Source organism: Chiloscyllium punctatum, chromosome 48, assembly GCF_047496795.1.
Source record: "Chiloscyllium punctatum isolate Juve2018m chromosome 48, sChiPun1.3, whole genome shotgun sequence".
Classification (NCBI taxonomy): Eukaryota; Metazoa; Chordata; class Chondrichthyes; order Orectolobiformes; family Hemiscylliidae; genus Chiloscyllium; species Chiloscyllium punctatum.
This window is the reverse complement of record NC_092786.1, coordinates 52,498,547-52,513,840: the sequence shown is the minus strand read 5'-3', so window position 1 is coordinate 52,513,840 and position 15,294 is coordinate 52,498,547. Positions and strand designations below refer to the sequence as shown.

The following is a 15,294-nucleotide window of genomic DNA, read 5'->3' as shown; positions in this document are numbered from 1 at the left end:
GCTTTGCTTTCACTAACTTTTTTGGACTCAGCATAAAACCAAAGAAGATTCATCTTCCCTGGAACACTGCAGAATAGATTTTGTTGCCTGACGGTTTCTATAAAAACCGAAATCTATATTAACATACACGACAGTACAGCTCCCAACTGCGTTAACAGGGAACAGACACTGTTAAAACATTTGCAAAAGATTTAATTTCAAAAAGCAGTGAAATATTAGACACCACGATTGGAGATGGGAGTCTATCATAGCAGATTGTAAACAGGAAACCAAGAAAAGGCAGCCAAAATGAAGACGTTAACAGTTGTGAACATTTAAGCTTTCACTTCCTGAGCAAACATGGTAGTTTAACATCATTTGCACTGCGAATCATTTTATTACCTACCACTTTGAACGGACTTGACTGCGTTATAGAAAATTTAATCCACGACATAACTCAGCTCAGGAGAATTCTGCCTCTTGCATTCTGGTTACAGAAGAAAATAAACTGACTGTCTCAATTTGCCCATGACGTACAATTCAGTCAGAGGAAGTTGGGGTCTGGAGAGGGGGAGGCAACCCTTTATAGGGTCTCGGCCGGCAAGTCTTTCAGAAGCATTAAGCTTCAAAATAAAAAGGGAACATTTCCTCTCTATTTTCATTTTAAAGTAAAGCTGTCTTTTTTCACCTTGGTGCCTTCTAAACGGCTCTCCTACAAATTCTTAAAATAACAATATATCTTTACTTCTTCAAAATTAAACTGAAAACTAAACTCTGGGCAACGTTTCTGCTTGATAATAAAATTAACTGTTTCCATGTGAATTCTTGATTATTACACTTAGTGTAATCTATGGTTATGTTTAGTAATCTATGGTTAGTAAAATGGGTTAATGTAACCATAATAAATACAATTTTCACAGTCATTTTGCTTTAAAAAGTTTTTTTTTAAAAGATAAGATAACTACCAGTGCAGCTGAAAATAATATCTAACATAAAATGACATATAATTATATAAATTTTTATTTTAAAAAGAGACCCGCAGATCACTTTAACCCCAGGGAGGGTTACACTATTTTTGTGGTCTCTTTGTAGCCCTCTACTGGTGTCAATCTGTAGCCATCTATCTGAAGGCCTACCAACAAAAACTTAGATTTACATAGCAGCTTTAATATGATGACAACTATCTAGGTGCTTTACAGAGGCATTAATAGTCAAAAGTTTACATGGAAATGCATAAGGAAATATTAGTCCAGATGACAAAAGCTTGGTCAGAAATTTGTTTTAAGGGTTGTCTTAAAGGAAGAGAAAGATAGAGAGAGGGCATTGCAGAGCTCAGAGTAAGAGAGCTGTACAGCACGGAAACAGGCCCTTCATGCCAAGCTGTCCATGAGGACCAGATACCCTAAATTAATCCAGCCCCATCTGCCAGCACTTGGCCCATACTCCCCTAAACCCTTCCTATTCATATATATATATCCAGATGCCTTTTGAATGCTGTAATTGTACCAGTCCCCACCACTTCCTCTGGCAGCTCATTCTATACATGCACCACCCTCTGCGTAAAAAAGTCGCCCTTTAGGTCCCTTTTAAATCTTTTCCCTCTCACTTTAAAATTATACTCTATAGTTTTGGACTCTCCCGCTCTAGGAAAAATACCTTGTCCATTCACCCTATCCATGTCCCTCATGCTTTCATAAACCTCTATTTGGTTACTGCAAATATGTTTGACAATCAAAACATGATGAAAATTGGGGATGTGCAAGTGGCTAGAAATAGTGGAACTCAGAGATCATGGAAGTCGTACAGCTGAAGGAGATTATAGACAGATAGATGGGTGAGACTGTGCAAGGAGTTGAAAGGCCAGGATTAAGTAGTTGAAGCTTTACTGGGTCAGTGGTGATAGGTGGAGGGGCAACGGTACAAGTTAAGTATTGCTAGTGGTAGAGATTTGGAGGAGCTCACGCTTCCCGAGTGGGAGACATGGAAAGCTTGACCATGTCAGTGTACACACTCCTCTGCTTTCAATTTTCCCTTTCCTCCATGACAGCAGTGTCTCCCTCTGCTCGTTATTCCTATTCAATGGTACAAATGAGGCTCACTACATAGAACAAAGCACAGCTTGCATTTAAATGGCATGCGTCACATACAACCATAATCATAGAGATGTACAGCATGGAAACTGACCTTTTGGTCCACCTTGTCCATGCTGACCAGATATCCCAACCCAATCTAGTCCCACCTGCCAGCACCTGGCCCATATCCCTCCAAACCCTTCCTATTCATATACCCATCCAGATGCCTTTTAAATATTGCAATTGTACTAGCCTCCACACTTCCTCTGGCAGCTCATTCCATACATGTACCACCCTTTGCATGAAGTTGCCCTTTAGGTCTCTTTCATATCTTTCCCCTAAGTTCTGGACTCTCCCACCCCAGGAAAGAGACTTTGTCTATTTACTCTATCCATGCCCCTCATGATTTTATAAGCCTCTATAAGGTCACTCCTCAGCCTCCGATGCTCCAGGGAAAACAGCCCCAGCCTGTTCAGCCTCTCCCTCCAGCTCAAATCCTCCAACCCTGGCAACATCCTTGTTAATCTTTTCTGAACCCTTTCAAGTTTCACACCATCCTTCCAATAGGAAGGAGACCAGAACTGCACACAATATTCCAACAGTAGCCTAACCAATGTCCTGTACAGCTGCAGCATGACCTCCTAACTCCTGTACTCAATACTCTGACCAATAAAGGAAAACATACCAAATGCCTTCTTCACTATCCTATCTACCTGCGACTCCACTTTCAAGGAGTTATGAACCTGCACTCCAAGGTCTCTTTGTTCAGCAACACTACCCAGGACCTTACCATTAAGTGTATAAGTCCTGCAAAGATTTGCTTAGATAAGATAAACTCCATCTGCCACTTCTCAGCCCATCTGATAAAGATCCCATTGTAATCTGAGATAACCTTCTTTGCTATCCACTATACCTCCAATTTTGGTGTCACTTGCAAATTTACTAACTATACCTGTCATGCTCACATCCAAATCATTTATTTAATAATGTTAAGGATAATGTAAGCATTATATATTAAGGATTATATATTAAGAATTATATAAGCATGTTAAAGATATGCCATAGAGTTTTCCTACCGACGAGTGATCTTGATGTGCTTGCTTTCATAGAGAAGTAGAACACTGATAGCCCTTACAGACAAATGTGCACTGACTATGTAGACAAAGATCTCCCAACTAGGAGACCCAGGTTTGGACCTCACCTACTCTAGAGATGTGTCATAGCACATGCTATGTAGGTGCCTCGTCTTGGTCTGGGATGGACAAAGGTGGGAGGTGGGGGGAGAAAATAGGGGTAGGGAGAGAATGACACGGGCTCAAATCCTACCATGGCAGCTGGTGGAACTTGATTTTAAATGACTGTGTGGAAATTGAAACTTAATTTCACTAATGGTGATCACAAATCACTAAAACCAAACCTGGCTCACTCATGTCTGTATGGGAAGGAAACCTGCTAATCTTTCTCGGTCTGGCATCCGTGTGATTCCAGATCCACTGCAATGTAGTTGACCCCAAAAATGCTGTCAGTAACTGCCCAGCAATACCAGTCAACTGAAGGGCAGTTAGAGATAGACAACAAGTGTTGGCTCTGGCAGCAACACACCGATCTCATTAAATAATAAAGAAACTCAAATCTGGGCCACTGCTCTCAGTAACAGAGGGATGGAAGCGAACAATTGATTGGGGACCAGCTGGTGTACTTCCTGACCTGAGAAATTTTCAAACAGTTTCATCATGCCCAGGAAATGACATATGTGAAATCTCCAGACGATGGCGAGACACCAACTTCACACTCATGGTTTATAAAGATGCCCTGAATGCCTTAGTGCACATTTACATCTTATCCTATCACTGTCTGCATCAGTGGTTTGTCAGAACTCAGTTGGATACTGCAAGCTGCAAGTGTAACTGTGAAAGTCTAGCAATGTAATGACCACAGATTCCTTCAGATGACATCACCTCTATGCTAATAATCCACAATGCTACAAAGATACAGAACCCAGAAAACCCTCCGAATGACAGGGTTTAAATGATAAAAAAGTGACCATCTTTTAAAAAGCCTACAGCCCGATTAGTGGTCAATATTAACACAGAGGTAGAACATAGGAAGCAGCTATTCAGCTTCCCCCTCATCCTTTTACAAGAGTAATACAAAACTAATCTGCTCTCTAGGCTAGAATCTTCCATCATTTCAAATAATCAATTAAATTCTCTTTAAAAATATTGCACTCTCTCTTTTTGAAAACATCTTTCTGGGAATGATGCCGACAGCATCTGTTACCCATCATTAATTTCCCTTGAATGGGAAACTTTCAGGGAAACTGTACATTGTCCCTGGTGTTTGCAGTTGAATGGATGCAGGTGAATGCTATTCAAGAGATTAATTTACCTCCAAGCCAAAGGGGATGGCTAGGTCAATTGGTTGGATGTCTGGTTTGCAATGCAGATTAGTCCCAGCAGCATGGGTTCAATTCCCACATCAGCTGAGGCCACCATGAAGAGCTCTCCTTTAACAGGTTCAAGTGGTAAAGTGATAGTGTTAACGTTGGAGCCAGGAGACCCAAGTTCAAGTCCCACCTGCTCAGGAGGAGTGTATTAACATCTTTGTGCAGGCTGATGAGAAAAATTGATTAATTAAGAAAAAATCAGGACTGAATTAGAAGGAGCCAGTGGTGCATTGGCAGTGGCCCTACCTTTGAGCCCAGGTGGTCCAGATTTAAGTCCCACCTTTTCTGGAGGTAATACCATCTCAAATCTGGTTGATTGAAAAACATAAAATATATACCTCTGAACCAGGAGGGCTCTTGTGTCACAGTGTATTATCCCTATCTCTAAGCTAGGAAGTCTGTCCAGGATGTATATTAACATTTCTGAACAGGTTGATTACTAAATAACTATAAATAACAGACTACTCCCGTATTTGGTGATTATCATCACCCTGTACTCAAAAAACAACTTAGTTGCTGAGCACAGATATATTCCTGTCATTAAAAACAAATAATTTCAAGAAACGTGTTGGTTAGATGATGTGCTCTCATGTTGTAAAACTAATGTTTTGTTAATACCATATCTTCTCAAATTAGAGCATTTAAATGGCTATACAATTAAGAAACAAAAATCACCCATTTTACAGTAGACTGATATTTACAAAAGCCATATATTGGAAATTAAACGGCAAATGTAGAAACATGAGATCTGCTGCTTGCAGCATGATCGACAGCTTGTTGCGGTGTAGAACAAGGAATTCTTATACCTGATACAAACAGTACTTTGCTAACCAATGATACGTCAAGCTACCTTGCAGTTCTGGTGCAGGACCTCTGCATTATACAAATACATTCCCCTCCCTCAGTGCCAGAGTTTGTGAAGACCCTGTTGGCTGCCCAACAAATGTTGGTGCCCTCCTCCTGCATTTGGATTTTTGCTGGAATTACAGCACTGCCCTGCTCCCTCACCAACACCAGTCCAGTGTAGCGTCACCTCCCATCGAATGAGCAACTTCAAACGTTGCCGCAAAGACCCAGAGGGAGCAAGAGCTCCACTGATGAAATCAACAAATATGTCCCTCACCCACAAAGCAACACAAGGCCTCATGTACTTGGTATTTGAGGAGGTAAGAATAAATGATCTCATCATCATCACACGTTTAATGTTGTTGTATAAGATAGTTAGTGCCTGAAAGGTTTAACAGACATCACAAAATCAGCCACTGCCATTAGCTCCTGGGAGGAGCTAACCACTTTGTTATCAATTCTCATACAGTTCCAGTTCACTGCTAAGTTCTGTGTATCTAACAGTACCATAGGATTCCTACAGTGTGGAAGCAGGCCATTCAGCCCATCGAATCCATACCGACTCTCCGAAGACTACCCGTCCCAGACCCAACCCATACCCTATCCCCATAATGCTGTATTTTCCAAGGCTATCCATCTAGCCTGCACATTACGGGACAACCTAGCACAGCCAATCTACCCTAACCTGGAAATCTCTGGACTGTGGGAGGAAATGGGAGCACCCGGAGGATACCCATGCAGACATGGAGAGAACATGCAAACACCAAACAGACAGGTGCTAGAGCTGGAATTGAACCTGAATTGCTAGCGCTGTGAGGTAGCAGTGCTAATCACTGAGCCGCCTATGTATTTATGCTTAGGTCTTGCCTGAAGTCTTAGAAAAAGCCTCTCGTGCAAAACAGATTGATGTAACTAGCTATTAAGTATTAAGTAACAAACCTCCTCTACCAAGATGGAGCCTGTCCTCTACCAGAAACACCATCCTTCTCCATACTGCATCAGTATTTGGTAGTCATGCCAACAAGATCAGAAGTCGCATGCCACCAAGTTATAGTCCAATAGATTTATTTGAAACCACAAACCACTGCTCAGGTGAAGTCTAGATGAAGGGACAGTGCTCCGAAAGATTGTTATTTCAAATAAACCTATTGGACTATAACCTGGTGTCATGTGACTTCTGAGCTTGTCCATCCCAGCATCTCCACATCATGTCAACAAGGAGGATTGATGGCAATAAATTTACCCAAAACTTCTAAGATAGAGCTGGTAGACACAAATACAACATATATCACCAGACCGACAGTGCTGGTGTCTGAAAACACACCAGAAATGATCACAAATTTTATACAAGCTTCTCTCATCTTCATTTTTCTTCCCTGGGCTCTCTGCCAGTGACAATAGAGAACAGCACTAATATCATGGAAACACTAACACTTCCTTGTTCTCCTTTAAATCAGCAAGTTATCCTGATTCGGTCACATAGCTTTGTTTCCCCAATAGCTCTGGGTTGATTCCTGAAAGCGCCTGCTCCCAAAATGGGATTACCCTCACCGCAATACTGTAGCAGGTGAAACAGAATCCCTCACTGCCACCTTCTCAAGGCAAATGAATGGGATCTTATCAGCAGCAGTCACACCCCAAAAACAAACATCAACGACAGATGTTGTTTCCCCATTCCATAATCTTCACAGATCTCAGCAGCCTCACTGAAGTGAGCTAAGTCTGGGTTGTCCCACTGGGTGGGACAATGAGGTAAGGTAAGAGGATAAGCATGACCATAGGGTCTTTCAGGACTTTTATCGTTTACCCCATAATTGGTGTACGGACAAGGTTATAAAAGAACTTCATTAGTACGTACCTTGTTCTTGTGTTTTCCACTTGACATCTTATTTTTGAGGTAGCTGAAAGTTCGAGAGACTTTAGTGCTGCCTTTCCCTTCCAAATCCTTCCTTGTTGGACTCGGGGGCACTTGGCTGTAATCCTCTTCGGAAATGCTATACAATTAAGGCATAAACAACTCTAAGATCTGGAATGAAAGCAAAATGCTGGAGAGACTCAGCAGATCTTGCAACCTCTCTGGATAGAGAAGCAGACTTTATGTTTCACGTTCAACATACACACAACTTTGGCCTGAATAAGAGTGACTTTGGATTCAAAATGGTGACTCTGTTTCTCTCTCCACAAGTGCAACCTGACTCATAGAGTACTTACTGCTTTCAGTTTTAAATCTCACCTTGAATTTGTTTTGGCCAACTCTTGTCTCTGTTGACGCTTCTCCTGGACAAGATGTTGTATCATCTCAGAAAGATAATTCCATCCAGAATTCTTGAATAACCACATATACTATTTTAGCTGTTCCCAACTGTCTCGGCCCTTCATTTTGCTTTCCCTATTTTAAGTAGAATTGTCCAGCCGATAGAAAACTTAAAATACACAAATTTTGCTTCCAATGTCTGCCTTTCTCTTGCCTTTACTAGAGCCATCTCTGAAGCTTCTCTTGCCTTCCTTTACTGCACCGTTTCCATTTTCCATGATAGACTGTTTTTGCACATTCTTTACAATCCCACAACCATCACTTTTGCACCACCTGCCCCTCCCTGTCTTTCTCTTTACAATATAAAAGCCATCATTTTTACAACACTCTTCAGTTCTAAGAAAACTTCATTTTGGACTTGAAATATTAAATCTATTTCTGTCTTCACTGACCTGTTGAGTTTCTTCAGCACTGTGTGTTTTCATTTGAAATCTCCAACATTCTCAGTATTTTATTTTTGTATTTAAAACATGGTCAAGCTTTGAGACTTGTTGCAGGAATTTCTTTATGATTTTATGGGCAATTAAATCACATAGAAGGTGCAGGAGATATAATAATTAGTACAGGCAGTCCCTGGGTTGTAAATAGGTTCTGTTTCTGAGTCCCTTCACAAGTCAATTTGTACGCAAGGCAGAACACAATGCATTACAATATAAACTATAGGCTCATAGGTAATCATGAACCCACTGTAATGAGCAAAAAAACCCAGCAGATTCTATGTGGATAGGGGTTGAGGGGGATGAGGAGTCCGTCAAAGAATGCATGGGGAGGTTAAGGAAGGCGCTTTTAAAGCAATGCCAGAATGCCATCAGGCAGCACGATGGCTCAGTGGTTAGCACTGTTGCCTCATAGCGCCAGGGACCAGAGTTCGATTCCACCCTCGGATGACGGTGTGGAGTTTGCACATTCTCCCAGTGTATTAGATTAGATTCCCTACAGTGCGGAAACATGACCTTCGGCCCAACCAGTCCACACCAACCCTCCAAAGACTAGCCCACCCAGACCCATTTCCCTCTGACTAATGCACCTATCACTATGGGCAGTTTAGCATGGCCAATGCACCTGACCTGCACATCTTTGGACTGTGGGAGGAAACCGGAGCACCCAGAGGAAACCCACGCAGACAAGGGGAGAACGTGCAAGCTCCACACAGACAGTTGCCCGAGGCTGGAATCGAACCTGGGACACTGGTGCTGTGAGGTTTCCTCCAGGTGCTCCGGTTTCCTCCCAAATCCAAAGATGTGCAAGTTAGGTGGGGTTGGCCAGGCTTAATTGCCCTAAGGTGGGTTAGCTTTGACAAATGCAGGGCTACAGGATAGATATGGGGTGGGATACTTTTCGAAGGATCGATGTGAACTCGATGGGCTGAATGGTCTGCTTCCACACTGTAGGGATTCTATGATTTTAAATGTCCAGTTAATATCAGGTATAAAGCACGGAAACTAGCAGGTTCAGATTTAATCTTTATCTATGATGCATCAGATAAGGTGGTAGAAAAGCTGAAGGCATTGCATCTGGTTTCAATGTGCTGCATTGGGGCAGGGCGCAGGAACCAGTGTACCTTATTGATAGCCAGCCTGACCTACAGGTGACTGCAGACCCACTACAATCTGTTGATATTTAAGAGTTCTCAGAAATGGCCAAACAAGCCTTGCAGTTCAAAGGGAACTGAGGAGGGGCAACAAATGCTGGCTTTGTCAGTGATGCCCACACCATATAAGAGAGTTAAAGATCTCCTGCTGGAAGATGGGTACCCATTCATGACTGTGAGAGTGGAGTTGACTGACCATGTGGTGGAAGAAGATTCAGTCATGGTTTCAAAAGGGAATTACATTATTATCTGACAAGATTTATAGGGCTACAGGGGAATGAGCTGCTCTTAGAGAAACAGGATGTGGTGTGATGAGCTGGGAGGCCCCACTTTGGAGATTTAATCATTCTATGTGAAGATATGACTTTCGTTTTTTATATATATAAAGTTTAAAAACTGAGAGTACTCAACAAACTTCAGAATGTTTAGGAAAGCAGAGACAGAAAATAATTAGTTGACATTGGGTCTGGGTCCTAGCTCAAACAAACTATTTTAAAAAAGTTCTACTTACTAACAGTGAATTGGAGTCACTTACCTCTGGCCCAGAGAGTTACTGATGGACGACCTTAAATCTGGAGGGGAAAGTTCCAATATTAATATTTTCGTAATTTCACAAGTGTAGAAATTTGTTAATTGTTAAAAATCAAAATAGCACAAGTACAGAAATGACAAATAACTGAAATGGCCACATTTATACTAATATATATATATATATATAATTACTACAAAGGACACATTAATAGATGAAGGTTGTACAGTAAAGCGATGGAATTATTTTAGACATTGGGAATAACTTCATTCAAAGAAGTCAGCTGGCAACCAGTTTCACATGTTCAAAATGAGTTATATATACAGATTTCCTCCAAGCATTTAAGGCAAAAATCTAGAAATAAAATCAGAATGAGATTTATATAAATGCACATTTTTCTTTACAACAAAGTGTGTTCTAGGAGTAGAGGGTTGGTTAACTCAGTAGGCTGGGCAGCTGGTTAGTGACGCCAATGGAACAGGTTCAATTCCTGCATTGGCTGAGATTACAATGAAAAACTCTCCCTCCCCTTGCCTAAGGTGTGGAGACCCTCAGGTTCAACCAACACCTGTTGTCTCTCTCTAATAAGAGTGCAGCCCTATGATCCGGTAAGACAATAGCAATGTTACCTTTACCATACCTTTTAGCTGTACAAAATATTGCTAATTAAAAATAACCCTCACCCAAAGACTCCGCTTGCTGATCACAACACAACACATTTATGTGCTTTAAAAATGTGCAGTGATTCAATGATCACCCACTTGTTAAAATACCTGAATACTCCATTGTCTTGATATCCTATGGGCAGCACAGTGGGAAATTGGCAACTTGTGAATACAGTTGACAGCGTGTTGCTGGAAAAGCACAGCAGGTCCTGATAAAGGGCTTCGTCCCGAAACGTCAATTTTCCTGCTCCTCGGACGCTGCCTCACCTGCTGTGCTTTTCCAGCAACACACTCTCGACTCTGATCTCCAGCATCTGCAGTCCTCACTCTCTCCCACTTGTGAATACAGTTTTATTTAGAAGCCACACATAGGGTGAGGATGGCATATTTGGGAGTGGGCTGGAGTGACAGCAGACACATAGAAATGTTAGCTCTTTCTGTTTCAGAAACACGCTCATTGAATAAACAGGTCGAAGTCATCCCTTGTCCTTGGACTTGAGCATTTAACTGCCTGATGATTCAAATTAAGCATTGTAAATCGCAAAATAAATTTAAGTAACATTCCTCACCTCTCGGCCTATGTATGTAACGTCCCTGTGGTTAAACAAGTCTATTTTATCAGACAGTAAAAGAGTGGATCAGACCATAATTCTTAACTTACATTTTATTGCTTCTTTAAAGAAATTATGCAGTCAATTAACAATTAAATGATATAAAATACAATTGTATTGAACTGTACAAAATGTGCAATTGATTTTGACCCCGCTGGGATCTACAGAAAGCTGAAAACTAGCCATGGTTGAAATCACATGGGTGGGAGGTCACAAACAGGTGAGAAAAAGCACAAGGAACGTCAGACTGAATCAGCAAGTCTTCCGACAGGATGCAGGAATGGACAAGAGTTTGAGCAAGGAAGCCTACCTGTAGATGATCAATAACTACCAAAGGAACTGAACTTTCCATCAACTGTGTTATTTTCCTGAAAGAAATTAAGCGTTCTCTTTTGAAAGATGATTCACCTATTTAAACTGATCTGGAAGCATTTGCCTAGCCTGAAGTGGGCCCATGTGGAGAATCTAAATCAATCTATCAAACAGATGTCTGTCAATGGCTAAGCACAGTGAGCATAAAGCCTCACAAACTCTGCTGCTTTGGAGTAACTATCATTCACTCACCATTTTACAATAAACATTTTCTGCTATTTTTCTTTGCACAGGGCACACCAGTGTTTGGTCTCTACCCACCAGTCTGAGATTTGAACCCACAATCTCTGACTGGGCTACCGCCAAGTCACAGTGACACCAAATTTGTCCAGCTGTAACCACCCAACCCATTACAGCTTTGTCTCACAGGGGACAGGCAAAATGGCTGCTCTACCTCCCCAGTCCAAACGCACTGGCTCTCTGTTGGGATACAATGTCCATCATTGCCCAGTAAGCCGCAATGGCTTGGACAGCCATGGAAAACTTTACAGTTCCACCCCAGCCCCATATGACCAAATGCTCTCACACATTTTCAGGCAGGAATTATAGGTACACTGTGAACCAAAAACAACTTCACAGCCCTGAAGCAACATAATTTCTTACAAATTCACTTGGCTCTGTATGATATTAGACAAATGGAACACCATCTATAACTTCAGAGGTGAGACAGCCATTGATAAGACCATGTAAAGCCCTCATTGTAATCTTGGAGCTGCATTTGTATCTAAACGATGCAGCCTGATATCCTGAGGCAGAAGGTCACTTGAGGACACCTCTGCTGGTTGTGATTTTGTGGGAAGGATACTGGAAATTCTCAAATACTGGTGCTGAGCCAAGAAATTACTGGTTTGGTAACATTTACTTAGATTAGATTACTTACAGTGTGGAAACAGGCCCTTCGGCCCAACAAGTCCACACTGCCCCGCCGAAGCGCAACCCACCCATACCCCTAACTTAACACTACGGGCAATTTAGCATGGCCAATTCACCTGACCTGCACAACTTTGGACTGCGGGAGGAAGCCGGAGCACCTGGAGGAAACCCACGCAGACACGGGGAGAATGTGCAAACTCCACACAGTCAGTCGCCTGAGGCGGGAATTGAACCCGGGTCTCTGGCGCTGTGAGGCAGCAGTGCTAACCACTGTGCCACCGTGCCTCCCACAAAATTGGAGAGAAAGCAGAGTTAACCATTCAAGGCCAGTGACCCATCCGCAGAACTGAGACACTCCACAGATGCTGCCAGACTTGCTGAGTTTCTCTAGCAATTTCTACTTCCAATGTGGAGTGTCTCAGTTCTACAGATGGATCACTGGACTTGAATAGTTATCTCTGCTTTCTCTCCACATATGTTACCAGACCTGCTGAATGTTTCCGCAATTTGCTTCAGATTTCCAGCATTCGCAGTTCTTTCTCTTAATATAGAAATGGAAACAATTTTCCACCTTCACACAACTCCCTTCCACATTCACATCAGAAATAGAACAGTATTTGCTGTCTTTGTTCTGTGTTGACATCCTAATTACATGGAATTTGCAGGGCAGATTCTTCTATTCTTCTACTGGTTCACACACAGGACTAATCCATTCTGGTGCTTACATACCAGCTTCCATTTAATGGAGTTCTGTTTTAGACAGAAATGTAGCAATTTAACACAGAACTAACTTTGTGCAATTCAGGTGTTAACTTTCATAAGAAGGCCCTCCTCAACCTTGAGTTTAGATTCCCTACAGTACGGAAACAGGCCCTTCGGCCCAACAAGTCCACACCGACCCTCCGAAGAGTAACTCACCCAGCCCATTCCCCTACTCTATATTTACCCCTGACTAATGCACCTAACACTATAGGCAATTCAGCATGGTCAATTCACCTGACCTGCACATCTTTGGATTGTGGGAGGAAACTGGAGCACCTGGAGGAAACCCACGCAGACAAAGGGAGAATGTGCAAACTCCACACAGCCAGGTGCCTGAGGCAGTTGCTTGAATCAAACCCGGGTCCCTGGTGCTGTGAGGCAGCAGTGCTAACCACTGAACCACCGTGCAGCCCCTGAGTTCATAGACTCAGAGTCCTACAGCATGGAGACAGGCTCTTTGGCCCAAACTGGTCCATGCCGACCAAAATGTCAATCCAAACTAACCCCATTTCCCTGCATTTGGCCTATATCCTTCCAAACCTTTCCTATCCATGTATTTGTCCAAATGCCTTTTAAATGTTGTTTATGTACCCACCTCAATGATTTCCACTGGCAACTCATTCCAAATGCGTACCACCCTCTGTGTAAATAAAGTTCCCCTCAGGTTCCCTTTTACTCTTTCCCCTTTAACCTTAAATTGATGCCCTTTAGTCCTTAATTCTCCAACCCTGTGAAAAAGACTGAATGCATTCACCATATCCATGTATCTCATGATCTTATACACTTCTAGAAGATCCCCCCTTCAGTCTCCTAAGCTCTAAAGAAAAAAGTCCTCGCTTGTCCAACCTCTCCCTGTTAAATCCTGGCAACATTCTTGTTAATTTCTTCTGCACTCTTTCCAGTTTAATAGCATCCTTCCTATAATAGTGTCTAAAACTGAACACAATACCCCAATACCAACTTCCTGTACTACTGCAACATAACTTCACAATTTCTATACTCAATGCCCTGACTGATGAAGGTCAGTTTGCCAAAAGCCACCTTCACTGCCCTGTCTACCTGGGACTCCACTTTCAGAGAACTGTGCACCTGAACGCCAACGTTCCTCTGCTCCACTACACTCCTTAAGGCCCTACCATTCACCATGAAACTCTTGCCGTTATTTGACTTTCCAAAATGCAAGACCTCACATTTATTTACATTAAAATCCATTTACCATTTCTCAGCCCACTTCCCCAGCTGATCAAGATCCTGCTGCAATTTCTGATAACCTTCCTCACTGTTCATGATACTGCCTATTTTAGTGTCATCTGCAAACTTACTAATCATGCCTTGGACATTCTCATCCAAATCACTAATATAGACAACAAACAGTAATAGGCCCAGTAATGACCCCTGACACACTCCACTAGTTACAGGCCTCTCGTCCGACAACCATCCTTCTATTACCCTCTGCTTCCTACCGTCAAGTTATCTTGTAGGATGTAATATCTAAATAATTTCTACAGTGAAGTATTGATCCTTTGCTGGGTACAGTTCCACAGACACAATCTAGATCATCTTTGTTCGTATGAAATCTGACACTCTAAGGGTCAACAAGTTCTTCAACATTTGAAGGCATCATATTGGAACCCCCAAGCTCTGACCCCTCTTCCCAAGCTCTCCTTGTACTTTCAGCAACTTAAATACCAGCATTAGCATCGACAACTTACTTAGTTGCCTACAAAGGACACTTGCCTCATTTGTTTCACAACCCTGATGCATAAATCAAAATAAAAGCAGCGGACATAGGGGGCCACCCTGTAGATGCCAGTCAAAGGCCTGGAACCTGGTATTTCTTCTTTCGGAGTGACTACAACTGAGAAAGAGGAACTCTGACTCAAAATAATTGAAGCAAACTGGGGATCAGGCCGGTCGTGCACAACTGAGCTACAAGCTCAGTCTTTGAATGAAATAGATGGCCTGTGCTACAAATGGATAAACAGCTTTTCCCAGCCTCACCAACGTCATGAATTGTTGCCTCTTCATTAACATGACTTAACCCAATTTAACGGTTTTAGAGTTAACTTCACCTTTTGAGTAATGGACTCAGAAACAATACTCCCAGTACTGAACCCAAGATTTTCTCAAATTTGTTTATGTTGAGCAAGATTTTTTTTTGGCCTATTTGTACCATTCACAGGCCATGGGAAGATTTGGAACACGATTACTGGAAAACAATCTCCCTGGTACAT

The 15,294-nt window shown here is 42.1% G+C and overlaps 1 protein-coding gene across 6 annotated transcripts in view; it reads right to left on the bottom strand.

The window, feature by feature from the left end:
* Nucleotides 1–15,294, bottom strand: part of akap13 (A-kinase anchoring protein 13) — a 406,551-nt gene that overhangs the window by 84,821 nt on the left and 306,436 nt on the right. For all 6 annotated transcript variants that reach the window (XM_072565220.1, XM_072565221.1, XM_072565224.1 and 3 more), the window contains 2 exons: nt 9,784–9,820; nt 7,202–7,337 (listed from right to left, as the gene is read on the bottom strand). In XM_072565220.1, the coding sequence (XP_072421321.1) occupies nt 7,202–7,337; nt 9,784–9,820 (173 nt within the window). The remainder of the gene's footprint in view (nt 1–7,201; nt 7,338–9,783; nt 9,821–15,294) is intronic.